Source organism: Lagopus muta, chromosome 2 (genome assembly GCF_023343835.1).
Source record: "Lagopus muta isolate bLagMut1 chromosome 2, bLagMut1 primary, whole genome shotgun sequence".
NCBI lineage: Eukaryota > Metazoa > Chordata > Aves > Galliformes > Phasianidae > Lagopus > Lagopus muta.
This window is the reverse complement of record NC_064434.1, coordinates 79,307,512-79,332,346: the sequence shown is the minus strand read 5'-3', so window position 1 is coordinate 79,332,346 and position 24,835 is coordinate 79,307,512. Positions and strand designations below refer to the sequence as shown.

The 24,835-nt window shown below is 41.9% G+C and overlaps 1 protein-coding gene and 1 long non-coding RNA gene across 8 annotated transcripts in view; one reads left to right on the top strand and one right to left on the bottom strand.

Moving 5' to 3' along the window:
* Positions 1-3,825: 3,825 nt before the first annotated feature.
* RASGRP3 (RAS guanyl releasing protein 3) overlaps positions 3,826-24,835 on the bottom strand; it is a 50,551-nt gene continuing 29,541 nt past the window's right edge. For 5 of the 7 annotated variants that reach the window (XM_048937568.1, XM_048937567.1, XM_048937566.1 and 2 more), the window contains 12 exons: positions 23,617-23,764; positions 22,487-22,660; positions 21,964-22,080; positions 21,390-21,665; positions 16,181-16,258; positions 14,124-14,240; positions 11,773-11,888; positions 10,564-10,711; positions 7,284-7,320; positions 5,747-5,872; positions 5,000-5,364; positions 3,826-4,609 (listed from right to left, as the gene is read on the bottom strand). In XM_048937568.1, the coding sequence (XP_048793525.1) occupies positions 4,601-4,609; positions 5,000-5,364; positions 5,747-5,872; positions 7,284-7,320; positions 10,564-10,711; positions 11,773-11,888; positions 14,124-14,240; positions 16,181-16,258; positions 21,390-21,665; positions 21,964-22,080; positions 22,487-22,660; positions 23,617-23,764 (1,711 nt within the window). In that variant the 3' untranslated portion in view covers positions 3,826-4,600. The other 2 variants (XM_048937570.1, XM_048937571.1) reach the window with 2 other exon arrangements.
* On the top strand, positions 9,530-21,383 carry LOC125689866 (uncharacterized). The gene is made up of 3 exons (XR_007375434.1): positions 9,530-10,528; positions 15,316-15,593; positions 16,691-21,383. It is a non-coding gene; the product is annotated as an uncharacterized LOC125689866 (long non-coding RNA).

Here is a 24,835-nt window from a genome sequence, read left to right as displayed (position 1 = left end):
ATTGTAAAACCAGAGAAAGAGTGAGTCTGCCTGTACTGTGGGCAGGTGGAAGGTCATAACTCGTTTTCACACATGAAGCAGAGATGAAGGTGATAAGGACTCTTTAAACTTTCCGGCATTGGCTTAACTCATGGAAAAAGCAGACTCTGGCTAAATAGAACAGTGCCCCAGCAGTAGCCTTTTGCTGATGGCTTTTCTTTCTCCTAAGACTGGGCTGTCAGCAGCTGTAAATAGCAATTTGGAGTTCAGCACAGATTTTCCAATGAGTTTAGCCTGAGAGAGACATGTTGGCTGCAGTGTTTATTTTGAAAATCCAGTTCAGTTGGTGCTGATAACTAAAAAATTTGTTCCAAAATTACATCTGTTTCTCTGGTGTCCCTGTGTTGGCGAGCTCTATCGGGACTCTTGAGAAGTACTTGGAGCTGTTTTCTGTGCTGTGTCAAAGCCCATCAGTTAGGCTGATGCTGAGTGAAGCAAACCTTTAGCAGATACATATATATATATATATATTTTTTTTTCTGTGATATTCACAGAACAACAAGCCCCAGTTTCTCCTGCCTCTTGTCTCCCTGAAATCTGCATTTGGATCTCCTTCCTTCCTTCCTTCCTTCCCCTTCCCCTTGGTCTCCATTGGGATCCCCTTCCATTCTTGGTGTCACGTAAAGAGGGAGAGCACTCCTAGCACTCTTCTTCCCACACTCAGTCTCCATCTGTCTGTTCTTTGTTCTCTGTGGTGTTGTTTTTCCTGTGTCTAAGTTTCCTCACATGTAGATATTTCACATAAGCGACACCTGAAACATTTGGATCTCGGGTCCCAAGTGGGAAGGATCCCCATCTGGCTGCTCAGGATGCCCAGGCAGGGCTGTTCAATTCCCTGTGGGGAAAGCACTGGTGGCTTCACCAGGATCTGTGTTTGCTTTGGCTTGTGCAGAGGAGTCCCTGAGCCATGGGGGTGACAGCTCACTCCATTTCAGAAATGTGAAACTTTAGGCAGCAGCTATTCCTGAACTGACTCTGCAGCTCAGATTTTTTTCCTCTGCAATAAAAGGAAAAAGGTCCACCTCTTCAAGTTTGTGCTTTGAACTAGCTTTGTTTAGCATGCATGTTATTGTCCCCTTTCCCCTCTCAACTTTTCTTTTCTCTGACTTATGCTGTCTGAGAAATACTGCTTTTAGAAGTTAACTAGTCTAGGAGTTTTATTTATTTATTTATTTTTAATGGAGCTGGAATTATTCCTTTAAAATCCAAAGGCTGACTAAGGTGTGGAGGAAGGAGGGGCACGACCTGGAGCAAGAGACAGCTGAAATACTGACATTGTTTTATGGTTCGCTCAGAGCTAGTTGTTCCCTTGACTCCTTACACAGCGGTCAGGGCTACTTAATAAAGCTGATGGCAAAGCTGAAACTCCTTTATTGATAACACAGGATGTTGTCTAGGTTTTGTGGAAGCACAAATTCCTGGTGGGTTTGGCATGAAGAGCCACATCATCTCTTACAGGGTCTACCCTACATTTGTATTTCTCACCTGCTCTCATTGCTTGTATTCTTTGTCTTTCACAGATAAAAGCTGTAAATACAACTTGGCATATAAGTAAGGTTTGGTGTAGTGTTTCTTCTTTCCATTCTTTCAAAAAAAAAATAAAATAAAATAAATCCCCCCTCTTTCCACCTGGAGATTGAGGCAGGGAAGAATGGTGGCTGAGGAAGTATCCACATCATCTGGATTCTTCTCACTTCAGCTACTTCATTAATCCAATGCACGTGACACTACTGCACCTTCTCCTTGAACTGCTCTCTTTGCAGATAGGGTTTCCAAGAACAGCAGAGGTGTATAGTGCAGTTGGGAATGGTAATGGCTGGCAGGTTTTGCCTTTTGTGAAATCAGGAGAATCAAACAAGAAATTCTTTGTTGCCGTGGCCCGGTTAGGAACTAAAGTTGTTTTTTGTGAGATGAGGAAGATTCTTGCCCCTGCTCAGGAGAAGACATTGACTGTACAGCAGGAGAGAAAAAAGACTTTTTATTTTATGTATTCAGGCTTCCTTCAGTGTGAAGAGCTTGTCTTACACCAGCTTCTTAAAATGTTTGCTCCTGCCCTGCGAGCTCTCCCCACTCTCAGTTGTTTGTAGTGGAACTAAAAAATCAGGATTCTGCTGCGAACAGACTGTTAATGCATTTTTTGTTGAAAGATTATGTTGACTGACAAGTCCAGCTTTTTTTCAGAGCTGGCTATATATATTTCTACCCAATGTCTTTCTTCTTAACACACTTGTTATTCTCCTTCTTGAGATGCTTAAAGCAAAGGGTTTCCAGCAAGAACCTCAAAATTCTCATGAGCCTTTCTTGGACATCCTAATGCTCTTCTTTGAAGGATCAGTTGTGTGTATGTGTGTGTGTGCGCGTAACCTGTGCTTGATCTACAACTTAACTCCAGCTACTGCTGCCCAAAGCATGTAGCTTCCCAAAGGTGCTGGGCTTTTAGGAGATGCATTGATTTGATTTTGCAGTGGACAGAAACTCAAGCAGTCTAATTGTGAGTGGAAAGTTGCCCAGAAAGTGAGAGCTGCTTCTGTAGAGAACGTGACTTTTTGCTTAAGAGCCAGTTTCTCTCTTGATGATGGTATGCATAGGAAAAATGTGTCCTTTAGAAAGCCTTCTTGGAAGGACATAGAACACCATGTCTTTTAACCAACTTAGACAAGAAGCCTGTAAATAGCTTGAGGAATTACTAAGGTTGTATACTAGAAAATTTCTTGTCTAACAAAGAAAAACAGATGGGGGTGTGGATTGTGGGCCTGACAGAATAGGAGAGCAAATACATTTCAGACCAAGAGCTACCACTGACTTTAGAAGCCTGTGAGAAATGGTCTGAGCATTGGCTAGAACTCTTGCATGACTGAAGAATGAGTGAAGAATGGAGTTTCACAAGAACATTTCATTTATGAAGTGTTAAAAGGCTTATCTCAACAGATCCATCAGCAACCTGGATAGCAACTGAATTTCTCTATTCAAATGTTCTACCACATCATTTTCATTGTGTGCAAGCTGTGTGCTGTAACGGTGCCTGAGCAGTCAGTGTGTGGTGACCCATCACCTGACCCATCACAGACAGCACAGGATGCATTTCTGCTAGTCTCTGCTCTTTGCCCACAGCAGGAGAGAGAGAGCTAAGGATGCTTCTAGCCCCACAGTTTGCTGTAGTGCTTATTTCTGAGTTTAAAGCAGTAAGAGCACATTCTGCATTTTCTCCTCAGATTTTTACCATCATTACTGGGAGGGGTGTGAAACAAAGGAAACCTGCACAGCTGAGCAGGCCCCATGTTGGCACAGCACAGTGTACAGTTGGATTACCACAGAGGAGTCAGTCAGGTTTGGTTAGGGAAGCCAATGGAAGCCCTCCTTCACCCTGAGGCCTTGACCCCTTGGTAAAGCATGCAATGACTTGAATTTTGTTGGACATCTTATCCTCGGGTTGCTTTGATTCAGAGCCTGAGTTCCCCATACACATCTATTTCTGTGGGGAGGCAAAGGGAGAAGAAGATGACAACTTATCTGCTAATTTAGACCATGCTGTTCAGGTATGAGCTTTGTCTTGGGCTTTATTTTCCTTGCTTTTTCCATGTGAAGGCTGTACTTTTCAGGCAACTTAATGCTTCTGAGAAATCCCACTTCAAACCTGCTTCTCCAGTCACTGCAGATGGAGGAGTTAGAGCCTACCTTAACAAACTAAATTTGGATATATGCTTAGTGTCATATTTTAGTCTTAACGTGTGACTTGCTATCCTGAGGAAAAAATATGAAGTATTATATGCACATCCAGACACATACTTAAAACTAAGACATTTATTACACGCTAATTCCACCCATAACCAGTGCTGGCAGAGAGGACACCTCTCCTTTGCAGTATCACCAAACACCTGCACGATGTCCTGGAACTTCCTCACTCCCAGCCACATGCTTGAAGGAGCCTCCCTCTGGTAACAGCTATTGCTGTGCTGGATGTGTGCTCATCGTAGCAATGTAAATGTGTCCAAAATTCAAAACCCCAGGTGTGCAAGGGATTTCACTGTAGAGGACTTTATGAAAGGAGTTGTGGGCTTTTCATTTTTGGTGGTTTTTTGTTGTTGTTTTTTTGTTTTGTTTTGAGATTTAATCAACATCCACACCTACTTCTTTCCTTAAGAGATCATTACAAGCCTCTGAAAAAGGAGTCTTATCAAATGAATGCGGATGGTTGGCTTCTGTCCTCACCGCTGTTGTTGCTGGCAGGCATGCTGAGATGATGCAGTACTTTTAAAGGATGCCAAATATATCCTCACTGGCATGGAGGGGAAGTTTCCACAAAATCATACAAGAGAAAACACTGAGTGCAGAGATCTGTTCTGCTGTGTCTGTGCAATGTTCTTCCAAATGGCTTAATCGTGTGCGAAAATAAATAGTGCTTTTTTTAACACCTATCAGCTAGGAAAACAGGGTGATGGCTGAATTTAGAAGTATGAGGTACAGGAAAATTTCCCATGACCAAAAGTGGTCTATGGCAGTCTGTCAACTTTTGCTGTATTACTATTGCCATCTCTGATTTTTGTTGTTTCGGGGTGAGCAGTCAGCTATCCTGTAACCAAAAGAAAACAAACACTTACATTCTAGCAAAAATGATCAATCAAAACATGAGGCCATGAAAGCACAAACTGTGCGTGGAAACAGGTGGAAACCAGGCCCCTAACCTGGACATACATGTTTATCAGAATGCTCCTTCTTATGGACCTTGTGCAGAGTACAAGAAGATTTGGCCAGATATGTTAATGGTTCTCAAAAATAAAAGATTCCAACTCATAACAGCACTGTAACTCCAAGCCAAAACCCCATTTGCAATGCTACAGTAAGTACAAGCCACTGTGTAAAAAAAAAAAATATTCTATGGGTGATTTGGTATTATGACTTACAAGGCTATGGTCTTATGGGTTAGCAGAATGTAATCTGTCCTGACCTCTGTTCTGCTCACCTCAGATTCCTGTCTTTCAGGAAGCGTTTCTATGCCGTTGTGCTCCAGGATGTGCTGAGGAGCCTCAGCATCTATGTCTACGTTGGCCTGCATGCTGGGCTTTTCATTCTCCCACTTTGCAAAGCCTTTGTTCTTCCCAGCTTTGCCGTGGAACTTGGACTTCATTTTTGGGAAAGTGTGAGACCCTGAATCACCCCAGCCCGGTTCGTGCCACAGCGGTTCCGTCTGCGTTGCTTGGCTGGCTGTCGCCCTCTGCAGCCGCACTGAAATCTTCCGGGAGGAGCCGGTGACAAGAGTGATGGCTCTGCCATCGAGGTCCTGCTGTTCTGCATCGACGCTGGGAAACTCAAACACTTCATCCTGGGCTGAACAAGAAGGTAAATTCTTTTCTTTTTAAATATTCTCTTTCAAGATCTTTATAAAGAGATATTTTAAAACTTGGTTAAGGGGAAGGGAGGAAGGGATTTAAGGGTTCAGAAGAAAATGTCTGTTATTCTGGAATGCTTATGGAAGCTTTTAATAGTCAGATCTCTTTCAAGACTAGACTATGTGCCACTGTATGCAATTGCATGATGGTTTGCAGTGGTGTGTTGGTACAAAGGGAAAATTACAAGTGGCAAATAAGGACACTGCCTTTGAAGAGTCATCACAGAGTCATTTATGTTGGAAGGGACCCTCAAAGGTTATCTAGACCAGCTCCCCTGCAATAAGCAGGGAAAGAAAATAGAAACAAAAGAGTGCTCTCACCTGGTGGCAGGGAAGGGCTGCTGGGCAGGGAGCCGTGGTTGCTGCCCACAGAGGTTCCTCGGGAGAATTTCCTGCAGGCAAGCACGAGTAGGTCCCTGCACTGCTTGTGGCAGTTGGCACCGCAGTCTGTAGGAGGGGGACAGTAAAGTCACAGCCACTGGGTGATCCCTCGGGGCTGTCAGCACGTGTGTGCTGGAGGGACTTAGCCAAACAAATATGGTTACAAAAGTGGATCATTTATTGTGTTTAAAAACAGTAATATTATGGCATTCTAGCAGCAGAAGGAAAGAGGGAGATGATATTGTCATCAGAAATGATGACTTCACAAGTGCACAAAGAGCAGTGGTTAAGAGTTCTCATTTCTCCCATCAGTTTGTTGCTTTGAGTGGCACTGAAGGACCCTCCCTACTGTGGTTTTGCAGTGGGTGGTACAGATGGGAACAGGCACTGGCTGCACTTGTTGACCACCAAGATCTGAGCAAGAAGCTCAGCTCTTACCCTCATGCTTCACTGCCTGTTAGTTTTGATTCTGCAGAGCTGCTTTTGCTCTCTCCTCCCTGGGCCGTGGTTACAAGCAATGATGCAGGACAGCACTTAGCTTTGAGATCTCAAGTTGAGTTTACAGAGCTGCTGTGGCAAAACTTTACTTTTACCTTCCTTCCTGCAGCCTGATGGTAAGAGCATAGCCCACAGCTGGCTCTGTTGTAGTTGCTCAGACCATGGGCAAGTTCCCCACCCCTGCAAAGGAGAAGTTCACGTGTGGGATAAGGAGACAGGAACAGGGAGTGTCCTAAAAAAACCATCCTGTCAATCCTTCACCCTTCTCCTAGGAGCCAGGCTAAGACTAACGGGAAGGAGCTTGCCTATAAACATGATCGTGAAGCCCCAGCATTGTGCATAACAGAGCTGCAGCCAGAGAAATAAATAGGGTTGGGCTTTTGGGGTCAGTGGACCACTACAGCTTTCTTGTTCTCATCTGCTTGTTAGTGTGAGCAATTAAAAAATTTAGTGAAGGAAAGTGACAGATATGAGAGTTCTGGGACTTTTTTTTAAGCTGAACTTCTGCAGAAGATCTTGCAATGACATCTGCTAGGCAGTCCAAGAATTAAATATTTGTTTATTTCTAGCTCAGCCACTGATGCATTGCATGGACAGCAAGCCTGCAGTAAGGCATGGGGATGTACATGATATGGACAGTGCTGCCAGCAGACCTTTTCCTGACCCCAGGGTATGTATTTCAGGATGTCTCCCTGCTAGGATAAGGACACTCGGCTTTCCAAGATGCCACTTCTTGTTGGCACAAACTGACACCTTGCAGATCCCTTGAAGATCCCAGGGGCTGCTGAGGGGGGGGCCTTCAGCACTGGTGTTCTCCTGCTACAGTGAGGCTTTGTGGGATGCAGCAACCACTTGCTGGTCACAGCCAGTACGGGCTACTCAAGCAAAATCTGGCTGCCACTTCAGTGAAAAAGACAGTTGACTTCTGCTAAAACCCACCACCTGAATTGTGAAAAATCCATGCAGTATATTTATTTACCTTTACATTTGTAGCCTTGTTTGATTATACCCCAGAGCTGCAAAGACAAAAAAAAAAAAAAGAAAAAAAAAAGGTCAAGGAATCAGAAAAGAAAGCCGGACGGAAAGCGAGGTCACAATGAGGAAGTACCAATGGCTACAGAAGCACAAACAGGATACAACTGCTCTTAACACCCTTCCTGTCAGGCAGACCTCCTCCTCTAAATGTGATAAGCCTTGTGTGGCTTCCCCCTTACTTCTGCCTGCAGTGGGACTACTGGAGAAGCAGCGGCACAGCTGATGCATACTGCCAGGAATGGGTAAAAGAATCACTGTCCTATCAGGCTTACCAAATCCAGCAAAGCACATTCTGCTTCTGGCTTGTTTTGAGCCATCTGAGGGATCATTCCCATGACACATCTGGTCTCCAGCCACATGAATGGGCCTGTACTCTACAAGCATGGCAGACAAAAACACCACTGGGGACAAAGTCACTCTGTGGCTTTGGAGCTGGTTCCCAAACATGGACTGATCCATTCACCTGACTTCTTCCAGTAAGAATGGTCGAAGCCCAAAACAGACAGACAATTCACTGAACTCCTCTTTGCCTCCTCCCAGAGGCTGTCCTTATTGAATGTTGGCCTTCCACATGGCAGCATGTGCGTGTTCTGCTTTTGGGAAGCTGTCACTGTGATGTGAACTTGGAAGTAGAGAAAAAGATCCCCTGCAAACTGTTATCTGCACACTCAGAAGAAAGGTAACTACAACAATGGCATTATAAAAACAAATATTTTCACTCTGAACAGCAGAGGGAGGAGAGTATAGTCCAGTTCTAAAGGAAAAAGATGAGAGACTGTAGTGTTTATTTATCCTGAATTCCCTCAAAACATAAATAGCGAGGGTAAGCACAACTAGACAGTTGAAGCTGCATGTGGCTCCTCTATGAAAGTATGCAGTGTGTGGGAGAAATGTGCTGAGTAAAAGAATGGCCAACAGGAAGAGCCACAGTCCATATGGAGCACAAAAGAAAGAGTAAAAAAAACCTGCATATTGTGTAAGACAGAACTGCTTGCGTTTTTCCAATTAGAGACAAGGATATTGTGTGGAACCATATAAAAAGCCTTGCTGAAGTCCAGGTAGATTACGTGAGTTGCTCTTCATCTACTACTGCCATCCCTCCTTTGCAGAAGGCCACCAAGCTGGTCTTTTCCTGCAGATGCTGTAGATGTGGAGCTGTGGTTGGCCCCTCCTGGAAAAGCCACCCCTGGCTATGCTTTCCCCAGCTCTTTGCCAGATCCACTTAATGGGGTGTGGATTACTTTTCCTGTTGTCAAAGCTCTGCTCTGTTCCCTCTGGAGAGCTTTCTCCTTAATGTAACACGAATCCTGACCTAAAACTTTGAATTCACCTGACACGGCTCTATGACAAAGCTGCCTTCAGCCAGGCCCAGGGTAAGAGGATCTGTGCAAATGTGGACGGCCAAGCTGGAGGGGATGGCTGCTCACTCACCCTGACGTGGGGTGCAAGTCAAGCTGTGGGTCGGAACTGAGACTGGTAGCGAGAGTATTGATTTCACTCTGTGAATGGCATTAGATTGTAGCTTGACCTTTAAAGTTCATCTTGTTTTAATATTAGATGTTTGACTGGTACTGCAGCCAGTGTGCTGTCACATCCATTCATCCTGCTGCACGGTCAGTTCACATTTTTTTGATGGTGAATCACTGCATCAGTTCAAAACAGTTTCCACCCATGGTTGGTTGGACAGTGCTGAAATGCACAACAAACACACAGGGGCTGGTGCCTGTCCTATCAGCCCAGCTCATCCACAGGACAATGCTAGTGAATGCAGTGAGCTGGCAGGAAAAATGACCTTATTTCCATTTCCTCCACCATCCCTTACTTATTTTTGTTCCTGTGCCAGTTGTAATCATGACGACATGGAAAAAGCCAGCAAGCAAACTGATAAGGGAAAAAAATATCTGGTAAAGAGGACATTGCAGGACACTCCTCAGCCCAACTTGGCGACGGAAGCCTTCCAAGCATGAACTAAGTGTCACGAATGCAATGACGTCTTCCTAAGGCAGCAGGCAGCCCAAAACAATAGGCTCAGGCCAGTTCCCAATGTTCTTTCTTCTGGAGTGGAGCTGCAGAGCCTGCCTGCAGGCTTCTGAATCAGCACTGACTCTCATCTCTGAGGCTTCTGCAGTTCCAGTGGAAATGGGCAGAATTCCTTCTTCCCCAGCCTTGATCAGCAGCTGCGATAGGGAACACAAAGGTCCTGGTGTGATGGGTGCCAAGCAGAAGTGAGGGAAAAGGGCCAGTCTGAGATGAGGTATGTTTTTGTACTTGGTGGTGCTGTCATTGTAACTTTCAGCCACGAAGAAGTATGACTGAGTGGGAAAGGTCACATAGCAGAAGCAGGATATTTTGCTGCTGCTATATGCAGCAGGCTAGCATGGAGCAGCAGGGACATGTTCTGGCTTCACACCCTGAGCTGGGCCACATGTGGGCAGAGAGCAGGAGCCCCTGCCCTGGTGGCCTCCAGCCTTTCTCACTCCTCTGGGTGGCTGCATGCAGATGTGCACAAACATGCACATCTGCTGCATCCATAAGTGACATCTAAACTATAATAATTCATGTTTCTGTATGGCACTTGAAGTGGAAAAAGTTGGGAGAGGTTTGCAAGCCACACAAGTGCTCACATTTTGTATACAGCACTCCAATAAATGGCTTCTTATAAGCCATAAGCAGCTTAAAAAAAACCCAAAACATTCAAAAGTTTCTCATGTTATAGAACTGCTGGCAGCCCGTTTCTTGACAAAAATAGAAGTTCTGTTAATTCAGTAGAGAAAGGATAAAGGCTGTTATGGCTGTTCAGAAAATTATGAGTGGAGGTATGATGCCATGTGCATGTCTTGAGACAGAATGGCTTTTGCTTCATCTACATCTACCATTCCAGACATCCATTTTCCCTGGAGTTTGTTTACATGAGAAATCAAGCTGAATTAAAGAAATTAAGACAAACCACGAGGCCATTCATACAGTCCCTAATGTCCCTTAGCTAACGTAGTTTATCTTTTTACCTGCAACAGCAATTCTTACAAATGTCAGTGTACAGGAACCACCAAAACACAAGTGGGTTCTGCAGCTACAACAGGAGGAAATACCTTGTGCTTCTAAATGCAATGAGACATTTGGCTAAGCTGAAGAAACTTCAACAGTGCATGGAGCCAGGTTCACCCCATCTACGCTGGAGTATAAGAAATTGTGAGTAAGATTTACGATTACAAAAACATACTTACAAAACCTGCGCAGTGTTCACAGAAAGTTGGCTTAAGATAGGTCATCTCCTGGAAGTTGTGAATAAACCCAGGTCCCATTTTACACTGGAACTGGGATTTAGCTCTCAGAAAATAAGCCATCATTTCTTCTTTGCTTATGAGTCCATCTCTGTTAGGAAAAAAGTAGAGTAGATCTGTTACTGCTAATGACACTGAACCCAGCAGTAGGTTCTCGCTACAAAAAGCATGCAGCACGCAAAGGATGTTCTTGGAAAATGCTAGAACAGTCCTGGCAGAAGAAACAAGCTTTCCCTTAGAACCCTTGTGGTTCTTATTCTTCATTAAACTTCAAACACCGAATTCATAGCATGGGCCTTGGTCCTTCAGTTGTTCAGGATATCAGAGAATTTGGTGGCACAGAGCAGGCCATCGTGTGAAGGAGACTCCTAAGGCCTATGGCCACCACTGCCTCAGCCAGCCGTGCAGAGCTTATAGGTTGGTGTTAGTCACCAGTCTACCAAATAGCAAATGGAGTGCTCGATGGCTATAGCACAAGAGGCCATGAGATATGGGAAGGTATCTAGACAGGACCTGCACGCTAAGTACTGGATCCAAGTTCCCAAGTAACCCAAGGTTTTACCGAACACAGTTCAACAAAACAAACAAAAAAACCTTTGTATGTTATTTAAACAGAGCTTTTAGCTACTTCCCAGGCTGTGAAGATCCCCAGCTCTGGTAAGCTGTAAGCCTTGGCTGGAGGCATTCAGCAGCCAGACGTATCCACAGATTCATGCAGAGCACTGCAAGGGAACAACAAACCAGGCAGCCTGGGGAATTCAAAATGAAGGGACTGCCCAAACACATCCTCCTGCTGCTCAGTCTTTTGGAGCACATCCTTACATCACAACTGACTCAGTCACACTCAGTCTTTCCCTTGGCAGACGGGGCTGCATCTATTTGAATAGATGCTTTTTAAAGCATCAGATAAAGTAGGACTCCAGTCTGGGTGAAAGTATAGGACCTACTTAACATAAGAAGTTAAATGAGAATAGAATTCAACATTCAGTGATACTAATTTCCTTAAGAGAGAAGACAGACATGAGAGGGTTGGAGGTCTGGAAGACATTGCCTCTTCAACATTTTGTTTTGAAGCATTTGTAAATTAAGAAAAGAAAAAAAAAAAAAGCAAAAAGAAAACAAACTAACAAACCAAGAGAGCTCCAAACTTACTGGTCTTTGTCCAACACACAGAAAGAGTCCAAAAAGGGGAAGTTTGCAGCTATACTTTCAAAGTCTTCCTGAGAAATGTAGCCATCATGGTCGTGATCATAGTTTCTAAAGACAGACTGGAAACAGAAGGAAATTATTGTCATACCACCCAGACTGTCCTGAATCTGTACTCTCTCTTCAACCTCAATCACATTTATATTAATATTCAACTTTACTAATCACATGTTCTATCCATTGTTTTATTCCTATCAATGCTAATTGGCACTTTAATATGCATATTTATTGGACTGCAGAGGGGAAAAAAAAGGCTAACTTTTAAAGAAAACTTGACCTCAGTATTTAACTACTGGAACTCCTCTACACCTCCTCAGTCATAGTTGTGCATGGTATTATTTCTTCTTTTTTTGGAAATGTCACTAAAATTCTGCCCCGTGTGACATACTCCCTTTGTTTTATTAAGAATATCACAAAAAGGAAACCAAGCACAAAACAACCCAACAGCAGATTTCTCATAGAATTGTAGGCATTTTTGGATTCACTTTGCCTTCAGTCAGTCACTTCTGCTCTGCCACAGTGCTGCCACAGTGCTGTTTCAGTCCTATTTTCTTACTAATACTTTGACATCCAGATCACAAGTACGTTCCATCTAACAACTACTTCCTCCCTCAACCAGCTCCCTCTGATCACAGGACCTCAGCTACACCAAGTAGAGATAGACATGGGACCAAATTTAAAGGATTGCATGAACTTTTGCAAGCCCTCTTTAGCTGCTGAAAAATTCCTATATCCTGTCTTACAATAATTGAGGAGATCTGTAAGGGACATTAAAGCATTTTATACTGAGACCAACACATTGAAGCACAACCCAAGGCAGCTAGCAAATGACAAAGACTGGAAAAATGCTGACAGTTGTACGGTGTGATGTGGGTCTCTTTGTGAGCTGTATCTATAACCAGTCTGTGTTTTAATTCTGCGAGACTCAATATCGTGTGTCCTGAACAAGGCTAAAGTTGTGGAACAGGGGCCTGCATTTCCCTTGGCCACTGTATGGGAACTGCTGAGTCACGGCCTGAACCTCTGATTGATCACCTGAGGCGAGCCATGAGTCAGCCAGAGGAGCACAGGTGAAGGCAACTCACTGTGCTGCCGGAAGGGGTGGAACCTGGCTGCACCCCTCCTAGACCTATTTAAGAGCTGGCTACCAGTGGGGAAGGATCTCTTCTGGAGATCCCCTCTTTTGGTGTTTTGTGGTGAGCTCAGCCGAAGGGTAAGCTCTTCCACTTATTCTCTTTTTGTGATCGTTGTCTACTTTGCCTAATTCTCTTGATTATATTGTGATTATAACATCTTGATACCTATTGATTATACAATTATATTGTGATTATAACATCTTGATATCTATTGATTATACAGCCACCATGTTCAGAAAAGATGAAGGAGTTGCAATGGATGTGGTTTAAACAAGGAGAGTTTTGGGTGATTTTTATCAACACATGACAATGGCAACAACAACATAGGAACACCACGTGCAGTTCTGGCATCTTTCTAAGAAAGAAGAAAACATTTTTCTGTTTTTTTGAAAGAGCACCTACAAAGAGGAAACCAAAAAAATATGTGTAGTCTGGTTGAGTGACTAAAGACTTTAATTTACCTTAACTACATAATCCCATTTATTGACCTCTAATATGGACGAGATCAGAATTTAATAGTTCCCCCCAGAGTTAGTTATTAATTTATGAAAAGCAGAAGGAGGTCTTGCTTCATTATCTACAGCGCATTCCTGGTTCCTCACCAAAAGTCCCTCACACGCCAACACAACAGGGTCTCCAACGGGACCTTCCACTATGTAGCTTTGTTTGCATCATTCATCATGCCTCCTTCATTCTGTATCTGCAAGAGTACAGCTGGAACTCTTTGTGACCTCGTACCAGATTTTCAAAGTGACACCAAGACTGTACTGTCTTTACTATGCATAATGCACTTTGGACAGCTTGGCCACCAGGCACTGACATACTGACACCAAGAAACCAGCCTCTTGCCAGCAGATAAGCACAGTAGAATGCTTGGTCCAGGGGAGGCTTTCCAGAGACCTTCTCTGGGCTTAGTGATGTGTGAGTCCTTGAAAATTTGCCATTTTTGCCTCTGGAAACCTGCTTAATAAGTGTTAGCTCTGATTTCTGGACTAAAATAGAAATAGTTCTGAAAGTATCAGCAAGAGCTCAAATTCATTAACAGATATTTAAAATTTATCCCCATCCCAATAATTGCTCAAAAACCTCAAATGAAATTGTTTACAATGATTACAGTATCAAAATGAACGTTCCCTTTGATGTATTCTTTTGAGTACTTACATCCACTAACTTTCTTATGTGCTTGTTGATGACGGTTGGGTCAGGCTTAGGTACCACTCCAGATGCCCACTCCAGTGGCACCACTGGTTTGCTTGGGGTTGTTGGGGAGGTAGGCTGCTAGGAGACCAATCAAACACAACGACGTTAGAATTTGAATTATGAAATGTGAGTTCTCATAACAAGCAGCACCATATGGCAGCACTGCAGCCAACTTCAACAGCAGTGAAACTTGGGGGCAGGAAGGAGAGTCTCTGGACACAATGAGAATCAGGAATAACATAGAAACCTACTCTTCTTCATCTTGAGAGAGCCCCGCCATCCCGAGAGGGAGATAAACAAGCCTAATGAAAAATGTTATATTATTGTGATAATAAGGATATTGTAGACTTTCACACTGAGATGAAAAAGGGTCACAAGGTCATACTATACTGTGTTTGATAGGAAAAAAAAAAAAAAAAAAAGGATGTGCTCTTGACTCACCATATTAGTGTGCTCAGGTGAGTTTAAGAAGAAAATAATCCCTATATCCACAGAACTGAATTCCAACAAGTAACACTCAACACTCAACTCATGTCAATAGCACTTATGGAACATTTTAAATCCTAAGATTAATGTCACCATACAGTGATGAAACAATCTGCTGGCAAATATTTTTGCTCTAAAAACACACAGGAATGCAGCAATCTTTTAGAGACAACGTGTTATACGATAACACACAACATGCCAGTATTGTGACATCCTTACAACTGTGGTTTGATGTGTTCCTTCTCTCAAAAAATATTTAGGTTAATGGGACTCAAAGAATTAGCACACTGGTGCTGGACTACTACAGACTCACAGAGAGCTCCTGCTGCTCTGAGTATACACAGTGGCAGAAAGAAACCAAATCCACTGGAGCATTCCTCTTTCTTCTGAACAATCAAACTCTCTCTCTCTCTCTCTCTATATGTATTTGGTGCCAACGCTTATATGATGGCATTGAAATCCTTCTTATACTGAAGCAAAAAATATCTATGCTAGTGCACCCTCAGTGGCAGAATTGTGCTGGGCAGAGATGCCCATAAGCCATTGGCTGTACAAGCAAAAAAAACCCAACAAACTAGGTAGTCCCTGGGTATTCACTGAACACAGCATCAAAGTCTCCAATAACAGCTGGGTACTCATACTGCTTTGTAATTCTCTTCACTTACAGTGGTGACCCACTCCTTCCACAGCACAGAGCTGTAATTGCCCAACTTTACTGGCAATGAAGGAAGCATGAGGGAGCCAGAATAACTGTGGCAAAGGGAACAGTTGTGGTCAAATTACATCCAATGCGGACAGGAGACTCATCAGCGAAATTCCAGGTATTCACACTGAATTAGTGCTGACTGTGGAACTACTCAATGTTGCCCATCATCCTCCATTGAAACCACACACATGCAGTCTTCAAGCTGGTCTCCAAAAGTGATGAACTATTCTTAAAGTCAGGTAAGTCCTATACTTAATAGCTAAGAGCTTTTGCATCCTTGTTTCTCCTTTTAAGAAGATACAAAAGTATAAAAAGCACTGAAAAGAAAGACCTCCCAGTACTGGTCTCCCCCTCTCACACCCCACTGTGCATTTCCAGCCACCCTTATTTTCAGCTGGTGTCAGAGTGAGAGCTCAGCTTGTGAGGATCATGTGCTGGATGTGACAGGCAGTGAGGGTGCTGAAATGCTCACAGGACAGAGGAAGTCCCAAAAGCTGGTAGCTGGAGAGAGAGCAATACTTTAAACAAAATGTCAACTATTAAGATGTTTACCTCTAACTTAAAAAGCATAATACAAAGTGTACCAATGCAGCCTTATCTTGATAGGCGCTTATAAAGGTTATCTTCACATAAAGCAGAACTCTGCTTTCTAGAGACTTCACTAAACTCTGGCTAGTTTCATTCTTCTTTACATATAGAATCACACACAATAAAAAGTTTAAGGTGAATATGAAAGAAACTGATTAATGGACATTCAAAAAATACAAAAAAGCTTCATGCAGAAATACTAAATAATATGAAAAAAATGCGGTAAAAGATGACCTACAGATTTGGAGTTCCTTGGTTCTAGCACCAGTGAGAGCTTGTAGATGTCATCCTCTGTGTGATAGAGGTCCAGGGACAGCTATGGGTAAGAAAGAGAGAAAGACAGTAACTTTTATTAGACAGGGTCAGATACAACAGGTTTGTTAGCAGAAAGATATCTCCCCCTGGTACTAAACACCAGAGCAGGTGCCCAGGGCCATGCCCAGGAGGCTCTGGGCAGCTTGTGCCTGGTGTTCAGAGGGAGCCTCCTGTGCTCTGGTTTGGCCCACTGTCTTTTTTACTGGTTCTGGCTCTATCCTCATATCCAAGGATACTTCAGTAGTCCAGTTTGGCCCATTCCTGGTCCCCTCATGCTGAGCAACACAAATTCCCTTTCAGCTTCTGTTTCTACGTAAAATTAAAGATTTTTCTTTCATGTACTGATCCTTTTCGCTAGAAGATTTGCTGAGGGAAAAGAAGGGACTTAAATACAGTGGAAGTAAAATGAACATTTTTGCTTTTGCTTTGGCAGCTGTGGTCGTGCAGTGGCACATGTCTGCAGTGAACTCTTCCTTGCTGAGGTGATCCCCGCTGTGGCCAGTTTTATGCAATGAGATGAGCATTGCATGCTTCCTGTGGTCATCTCCTTGCATCAATTGGCTTTGGATTAATTGGCTTGATTTGAAGTTATCATCCATCTTTCAAATCCCCAGTTAAGCTGGAATGTTCCACAGCAGGCAGATGGAATTACTACTGTATAAACAGCTGTAACAGATGATTATTTTCAGAGAACTTGAAGAGCAGACTTAGTAAGGAGCAGAACCAGGCCCAATAACCATCTTGCCTTAGGCAAGGTGATTACATATTGGTTAAATAAGCTGTCTTTTGTATTTAGGCTACAGTTTTGTGCCAACAGATGAAATGCAATGAGTCTTCTTAGGACAGCCTTTACAGTGGCAGTTTCCAGTCTAGTTTGACTCTCCTTGCTGTCCTGTTCTCCTTAGTAATTTGGCAGGGAGGGGTGTGAGGAAAGCAGAGGGGGATCAGAAAGGCATGGCTTTGTTCACATGTGGAACTTATTGAAGAAAAGTTGGGGAGGGTGACTTTCAATTTAGCTGTTTAGACATTTCTCATTCTCTTCACTAGACTGTACAAGCGATGGGGACTTTCCAGCCATTTGCATACAGTCTTAGAACAGGTTGGTTAAATAGCCATGGAGACCTAAAAATAGCCGGGGGGAAAATAGTGGCACCAAATAAGCTGTAACTCAGTATAAATCCACTGTGGACTAATGAAGAGACTGAAGTCCTCTTCCTATCCACAGAAAATGGTGGGACATTTACCCTCAGGCTTTTATTCATATAGTGAAATAAAAACAATGTGGAAATACTGCACAACAGGTAAGAAAATCATAGAACCATAGAATTGTTTCAGTTGGAAAGGGCACTTACAGGTCATCTAGTCCAACTCCCCTATGTTCTAATTATGAACCTGTCCCTAGAGCCATTAATCCTCTTGGTTGCACTGCCAAACTTGTGCTTAGGTTTGTTTTTACCACTTTTGCTTCTTTGTTCCTGTCAGAACGTAGAATGGGTGCAGTCATTGAGAACAGAGCAAGTGTGGGCAATAGCTCAGGAAAGGGCATTGAGGAGCACAGACTACGAGTAAGCATGTAACATGCTCCCAGGCAGCCAAGTCATGCTACGTTCAGGTCTCTTGCCCAAGTAACTTGCCCTTACTTACACACAGCCAAGTGAGAATTCACATCATTAAAGCTTGCTCTCAGCCTTTGCAGCCTCCTGCGCGACTAAACCTGGTGTTTGCCTCAATTGCCTACCAAACAACAAACCATTGCCTTATTTGCGGAGAGAACTCCAGTTCCCCCTGAAAAATGGTCATGCAGCAGCTAACACTGAAAACAGAGAGATTTAAATTCTCTTTTCACCCGTTCACCTTTATCAAGGAGTCTGAGGTTTACTACCACGTTCTCTGGCCCAGCTTTTAAGCCAGTAATCACTCAATAGCTCTTAACACAGCCTCCATGATAACCATTTCCAAAACACTTGAAAGGCTCAGCTTCTCCAAAGAAGACAGATTTTCATCACTGTGGAAAAGAAACACCAAGGCAAATTCCCATATGCCCACTTAGTTGATGAAATGCCCTTTTTATTGCACTGTGCAAGCTGTGGCCCAGGAAGCCAACACCCAGAGATGTACTTGTCATGCCAGCACAGCCCAGATTGGTGGCACTTGCTAAGTGTGATGTAAAAGGATGCAGCGCAAGGGACAGAGGCCAGACAAGAGATTTACACATTGCTTATCAGGATGAAACACCTACTAAAAGCTCTCCCAGATAGAAACGGCTTCTGCTGAGAAAACAGCAAAAGTAAACAAATAGCTGAGCCAGCTGATTGATGTACAAATGAAGAGCACAGCACAAACAATGCATTTACGTGCATTTACCAGTTTTGGAATTAACTAAAAGATGTATTAGAGCAGAAAGACATAGCAATAAACTGAATAATTACTTTCTCTGGCTCTGAAAACTGAGGTTGACTTTGGCAGCAAGGGAGGCTAAATCTGCTAAAAGACTGTTTGCACATCCCAAGGTCAGCTATTTTCAGCCTGCAGTTCTTGTCAGCTTTGGGCTGAGACCCCAGCTTTTCTTCTCTTTCTCTGACCCCAGCCTGTAATTTATAACTTTCTTATTAACAAAAGGATTGTTAGAAATGTTTCATCTGTCACATAAGTTTGTTAATACCGTTCAAGAGACAACTGTAAGTAAAGGGACTGAAATGTATTCATATGGTACAAAGGAGAACCAAACATAACTGGAACGCACTGGAAGAGAAGTTGGAATATTCAAATAGTATGAGGCCTTCCAAAACTCACATCCAGGTGGTATCTGATACAAATTTATTTCTAACCTTCCAGAAGTAGCTGTCTTAAGTGAAAACTCTTACACTACTCAACAAACAGACAGAATTACCCTGGAAAAGTCTTAGGACACCTATGGCCATTTTCATCACTACTGAACAGTTACAACTATGGAATCATGACAGTAGACAAAAAGTGGCAGTTAATTTTAACCCTGATCAGGCCTGGGATTAACACTGCAGCATGCAACTTCAATTATTTACAGTCAGATTGGCTCAACTATTAGAAAGCCAGCAGTGCAATATGAGGAACAAATACATCAGAGCATCATGAATGAAGTAGTACTCTTCTTATGCTCAATTACTCTTCCTGGTAAATGAAATACAGATTGGAAAAAATATTATATAAATATAAATAAAATCTCAGTTTGCTGAAAACAAAAGAAATATTTTTAAAATGGAAAAATGGGTAAAAAACAAGAACTTGTACAACGACGGATATCAAACTGCAAGTCTTAGAAAAATCTGATGCTTTCAGCACCTTTTGAAATGCAGACCGTTACCCAAAAGAGTGGCAGCTAATCAAAATGACAGCAGTAGTTCAGCTTCCATTTCTCACTTCACATTGTCTAATTTGTGCCCTTGGGTGCTCAGTTTCTTATTCCTCAGTTCTCTAAAATCTGATGTTCCACTTCCCCCTACTTGCAGCCAAATCTGTCAGAAACTGTGAACTCGAGATGAGAAACAACGCTCAATCCCTACTGAAACAAAACAAGATGATAAATATCTGTGTATGATCAAATTAGAGAGGCATTACCATGGGCTATAATGTGGCCCCTTCTCTTCACTGCCCCACCAGCTGTGATTAAGATGTGCTCCTGTTTGCTTCATATAAAGTGCGACAGAAAAAGTTTGTCCTATTCCTTAATGAAGTGACACCAGATTGGTAGCTCCAAGCTCAGGCTCATTTTTGTCAGTCACTGTACCTGATCAGTTCCAGAACAAATCCACCACAAAGTACAAACTCTGTATAATTTCTGATAAACGTATCTTTGAGCATTTTAAAGTAAAGTGAAAGGAAAAAATCTAAGCTCCTGCTCAATAGTGCTCACTCAAGGCATTCACATAGAAGGAGACGAGTAATGAAATTCATCTGAGGTCCATGACCTGACAGAAGAGAAGCTGGAATTCAGCTCCCACCTCTCCAGGCAGCAATGAGCACAGCAGTTCAGAGCCAAATTCATTCCCTGGCTTTGATCTAGCTTTTGTCTGTCATTTAAAAGAGACAAGAGAAATCTGGAGAAAAAGTTGATCTAGAAAAGTTCATGCTAGCCAATAAAATAAACAGAATCACTTGAAAAGTTCTCAAATCTATCTTATTCTGTCTCAGACAGACCTTGTTTGATTCTAAGTTTACTTAGAAAAGAATTCTACTGACTTAATGACAGAAGGCAGCTTCTCTTTCAGTCTGGATTAGAGATCTGATGGACAAAGTGAAATAAGAATAGAAACAGCATAAAATGATCACACATTGGGAGAGTCCTTTTTTCTAAAGTGACATCTTTAAAAAACAGCTCTCAAATGAGTAGATGGCTTGCTTTTATCTGCAACATGAACTGTTTTAACGAACAACATTCCTTTCCTCCAAGTTTCACTGCTCCTGTCTTTAATTCCAACTGGTTTTTGCCCCTAATCAAACCATGGTGCTGGATCAAATGCTGCTGCAGTTAAGATCAATGCTAATTTGAAAAAATGTCAGCAGAAGCAGAATTTGGTCAGTAGATTCAGGGGGCACGCTTCAATATCTTTTGAAGTTAAGCATCGTATTTATTATCAAATTACACTAATTGTCTACATATAAAAAAAAAGGGGGACTTAAAATAAATCCCTTTCAGCACTGACACTTGTGGATCTTTTTTCAGGAACTATTTAACATCATACAGGAATACATTTATTTACGGTATAGGAAGAACACTGTATAATTTACAAAGCACAGGGAGAAGGAACAAAGTTACTCCCAAGTTAGAATTTCACTGATGGAAGTATGCCAACACATAGCCCAAACTTTGCAAAAGCCTAAATTCTAAGTAGTCAGAACGTTTTCCTTTTAATACAGAAGCATCTCTCTCTCCATTATTTTTTTTAAATAAATGAATCAATGCAATTGTTTTCTGTTTCTGTATCCAGCCATCACATACTCTCTGAATACATTCACATCTCACATGGACTTGTTTCTATTCTGCGTTGCCTCTTTTTTAAAATAAAAAAAAAATGTTACAACAATGTACACTCAACTTTGTATTGGCATTCAACATCTAAATAACAGAAGTAAATTGGAAGTTGCACAATACTTACTGTTAGCAGGTTAATTAAATCCATATTAGGCTCTAAGTGATGAGAAGCAGTTTGCAGGGAAACCAGTTCGTTCAAGGTGATGGAAAGCTGCTGCATTTTCACTATGTTTACTTTATTTTCATCTATCCAGTCAGGAAAAATGACATGGACAGCAATCAAGTCTTTCAAATGAACTCCTAAAATAGGAATTTTGAAGCCAACACAGTCAGCAAAAGCCTTGCGGTAGTTGCAGTAGTTTCCATTGGAAGAGACCAGCTCTGTCATTTCATTCCAGTCCTACAAATAGCCAGAGAAGCAAGTTCTTGTGAAAGCATTCTTAGCATTTCCTTAATCTGTTGTAATGAGCATAACTTGTGGCTGAGTCAACAGAGTTAATTTTCTCTCTAATACAGGCAATCAAGCAGAGAATCTCTGTGAGTCGATTCTTCTCCGCTGAGAGAAGCCCAAGCCCAGTCCCCTAGGATACCCTCCCAGATCCAAGTATTGTGCTGGTGAGACCTGAACTGCAGAACTCATCAGACCTTCAAGAAGGGATGTTCTGCTCAATATCTGTACATTTGGTTGTCCACCATACCTTTGTGACTTCCGAAGACAGATGAGAATGAGTCTCTTTCAGGCGAGAAATAGAGCTATGGCTAAGACCTCCCACAACTGCCATCAGTGTGTTGAAGTTCTGGAGATGAAGGAGCTTCTGTAGAAGAGATGGATCATGAAAAAATAAAAATAAGGGTATGTATGGCAGCTATCCAGTATCACAGAAGACAAGCTAAAGGAAACGTCCTACCATTGCTGCATAGGAAACAACTAAGCCAAGGGATATAAGGGAATTCAGCAATTATTTTTTAAATTAGATTAGTTCCACAAGAAACACGTGATAATGACAGTTGGGAAACAGAATACAACAAAGAAAAAATACATTTTATTTTTTGTCTTCTAAAAAATGCAGATGTGCCACACCTGGAAGAAATAACTAGCAGTTATGTTGAACAGACTTTTCACTCAGGAAACAGCCCAAAGAGCACCCAGTTCACTTGTTTCCTGTGATCTCTATATTGTTGCTTCATATTGGAGGAAGGAGACTCATAAACAAGACATACCTGTGCAACATTGATAAACTTTGTGATCACTTCTGCCCTTTGCAGGGGTGTCGGCTTGCTGAGAACCATGAGCTGGACCCACTTGGAGATACCATTAAACAAAGCAATAGATCTCTCCAAAGTAGGATTGTTCTCCAGGCAGCCATGGATCACATAGCTTTGGTAGTCTGTGAACTAACAAGGAAAGGGAAAGACATTTTCAGTAAAGTGGTGGACAACCTCAGAGTCAAATTGAAACTTTGATATTTTTTCCCCCGTCAAAGCTGTTCTTGTTTAGAAAGTGACTACAACTGATGCTCAGCAGACCCTGCTGCATATCAGTACTTTCTTAAAATGTTTTCTTTTGTCTTATTTACAGGTCTTGCTGTATCACTTAAAACTTCAGCATTTGAATGCCAGGTAATACTAAGGCATGCATGATGAATATGATTACTACTTCTATGGAATCATTTTTCCCCACAATTTACTCAACACTTAAGACATTTTATTTTGTGCAGTTTTACTTGACATCCTCATACAATTATACTGTATAGGAATGACCTAGTGCTACAAGCAAGAAGCATATAAAAAGGAGCTTTCACTTCACTCCAATACCTGATCAAGAGCATTATTGATGTAAAGAGCAAAATCTGGGCGCTGCTGAAGTCAACAGGAGCTCTTAATAAGAGTCTGAACTGCAACTCAAGAAGCTAACTATACATCAGTTTTCCTATGTCTTCCTCCTACATCAACTGATCAATTTGTAGCACAAGCAGCTAGTTCTGCTAAATCTTGCTCATTCTGATATTGTTCATTCCTGTGTGTTCATGGATATCGTTCCACACAGATGGCTACCACTAGAATTAGATTTCCCGAGAACTTCTGGAAAGTATTCTTCAGCTCTCCATTAAATTTGGATTTTCAGAAGCTGATGATGGAATTTCAGCTTGTGTAGGGAGCTGTAGCAATACTAGCCAACACTGACTTCTTGGTCATCTTAGCTGCTAGAACTGCCTGCTAGAAGACAATATGACAGCATATTCTCTTACACAGTAAATGAAATGTAAAAAAAAATGTTTTGTTAAACAATATGAACGCCCTTTCCTAGGACAGGGTCCTATCTACAAACAACAAAGTTGGAGGCTTCTTACAGAAATTCTCCTAAAAGATTTATGCTCCAGAAAAGTGAGATGTTCAGCTAGTTCAATGGGCTCCAGATGATCAAAAAGTAGGCAGGCTTTTCCTTTCTTAGAAATCTTCTTCCTTTGTGTAACTCTTCTCATCCAGTCATAGGAAGGTCTGCAAGAGAAAATTAGACACAATCCTCATTTCTTTTTGGGGAGTAGCCATCAGTATACATAAAATAATCAAGAGATCTATCTGTGGCTTCTAGCGGACAACACTCAGCATAAGATAACGTTCAGATGTATAATGAGGAGTAAGGATTTCAGAGATCTCCTTTCTGCATACGATGCATGATATCAGGTTTCCATTGGAAGAAAAGGACAATGTACAGGAGGCTGTAATTCAAAAGTGCCTTGGAAATACAAGAAAAATAAGTCAAATTCTGAATAAGACCAAAAAAAAAAAAGCCACCTTCAATAACATCAAGAATTAATTTTAACTCTGTAAGACCACAAGTCCATAAAATAACAGAACGGTAGAAATGCCATCAGTTGAACAACCACAGCAAGGTGTTTGTGCATAACTATGTAAACCGTTTGCTTACAAGTAATGGAATAACTCCTACCCAAATACAGCAAAGGCACTTCATAGAGCAGAAAGAGGTTCCTAAGTTAAAATTTTAAAATAAGATTGAAGAGCTAATATTCATGTGATTTCACTGGCATTCGTGCACAAAATTTTGTAGACTTCACTGAGATTAGTTGGGCCATCCTTCCAGGTTGCTATGCTGATTTTTAAATAAGGAAAAACAATTTTGACTGTGCCATATTTTAAAAGAAAATCTACAATATCAGGTAAGATATAAGAGCCTGTTTGGTGATGTTTAGAAGGTAACTTCTTAGAAGTCATGGTAATAGTAGTATAAGCACTTCAATGCAAGAAAATTACACATGTCACTGCTAAAGATTATTGAATTAAATAATAGAAAATAGCACACAGAAAGGCATTGGAAAAAACAGGCAGGTTACAGATAAGAGAACAAAAAAGCTTCCATAAGAAAATACAAGATTTACACAATGTGCCAATCACTGCGTTACTTGTCATTCTGTATGAAAAGTAACAGGAAGAAAGTAATATTAATCATTTAATTAGCACTAGCTTTTTCAAAAGAATCAGGAAAATTATTTCTTTACCATTTATATTGAATACTTATGCACAGATAAGAGACTGCAGTGTCAAACTACG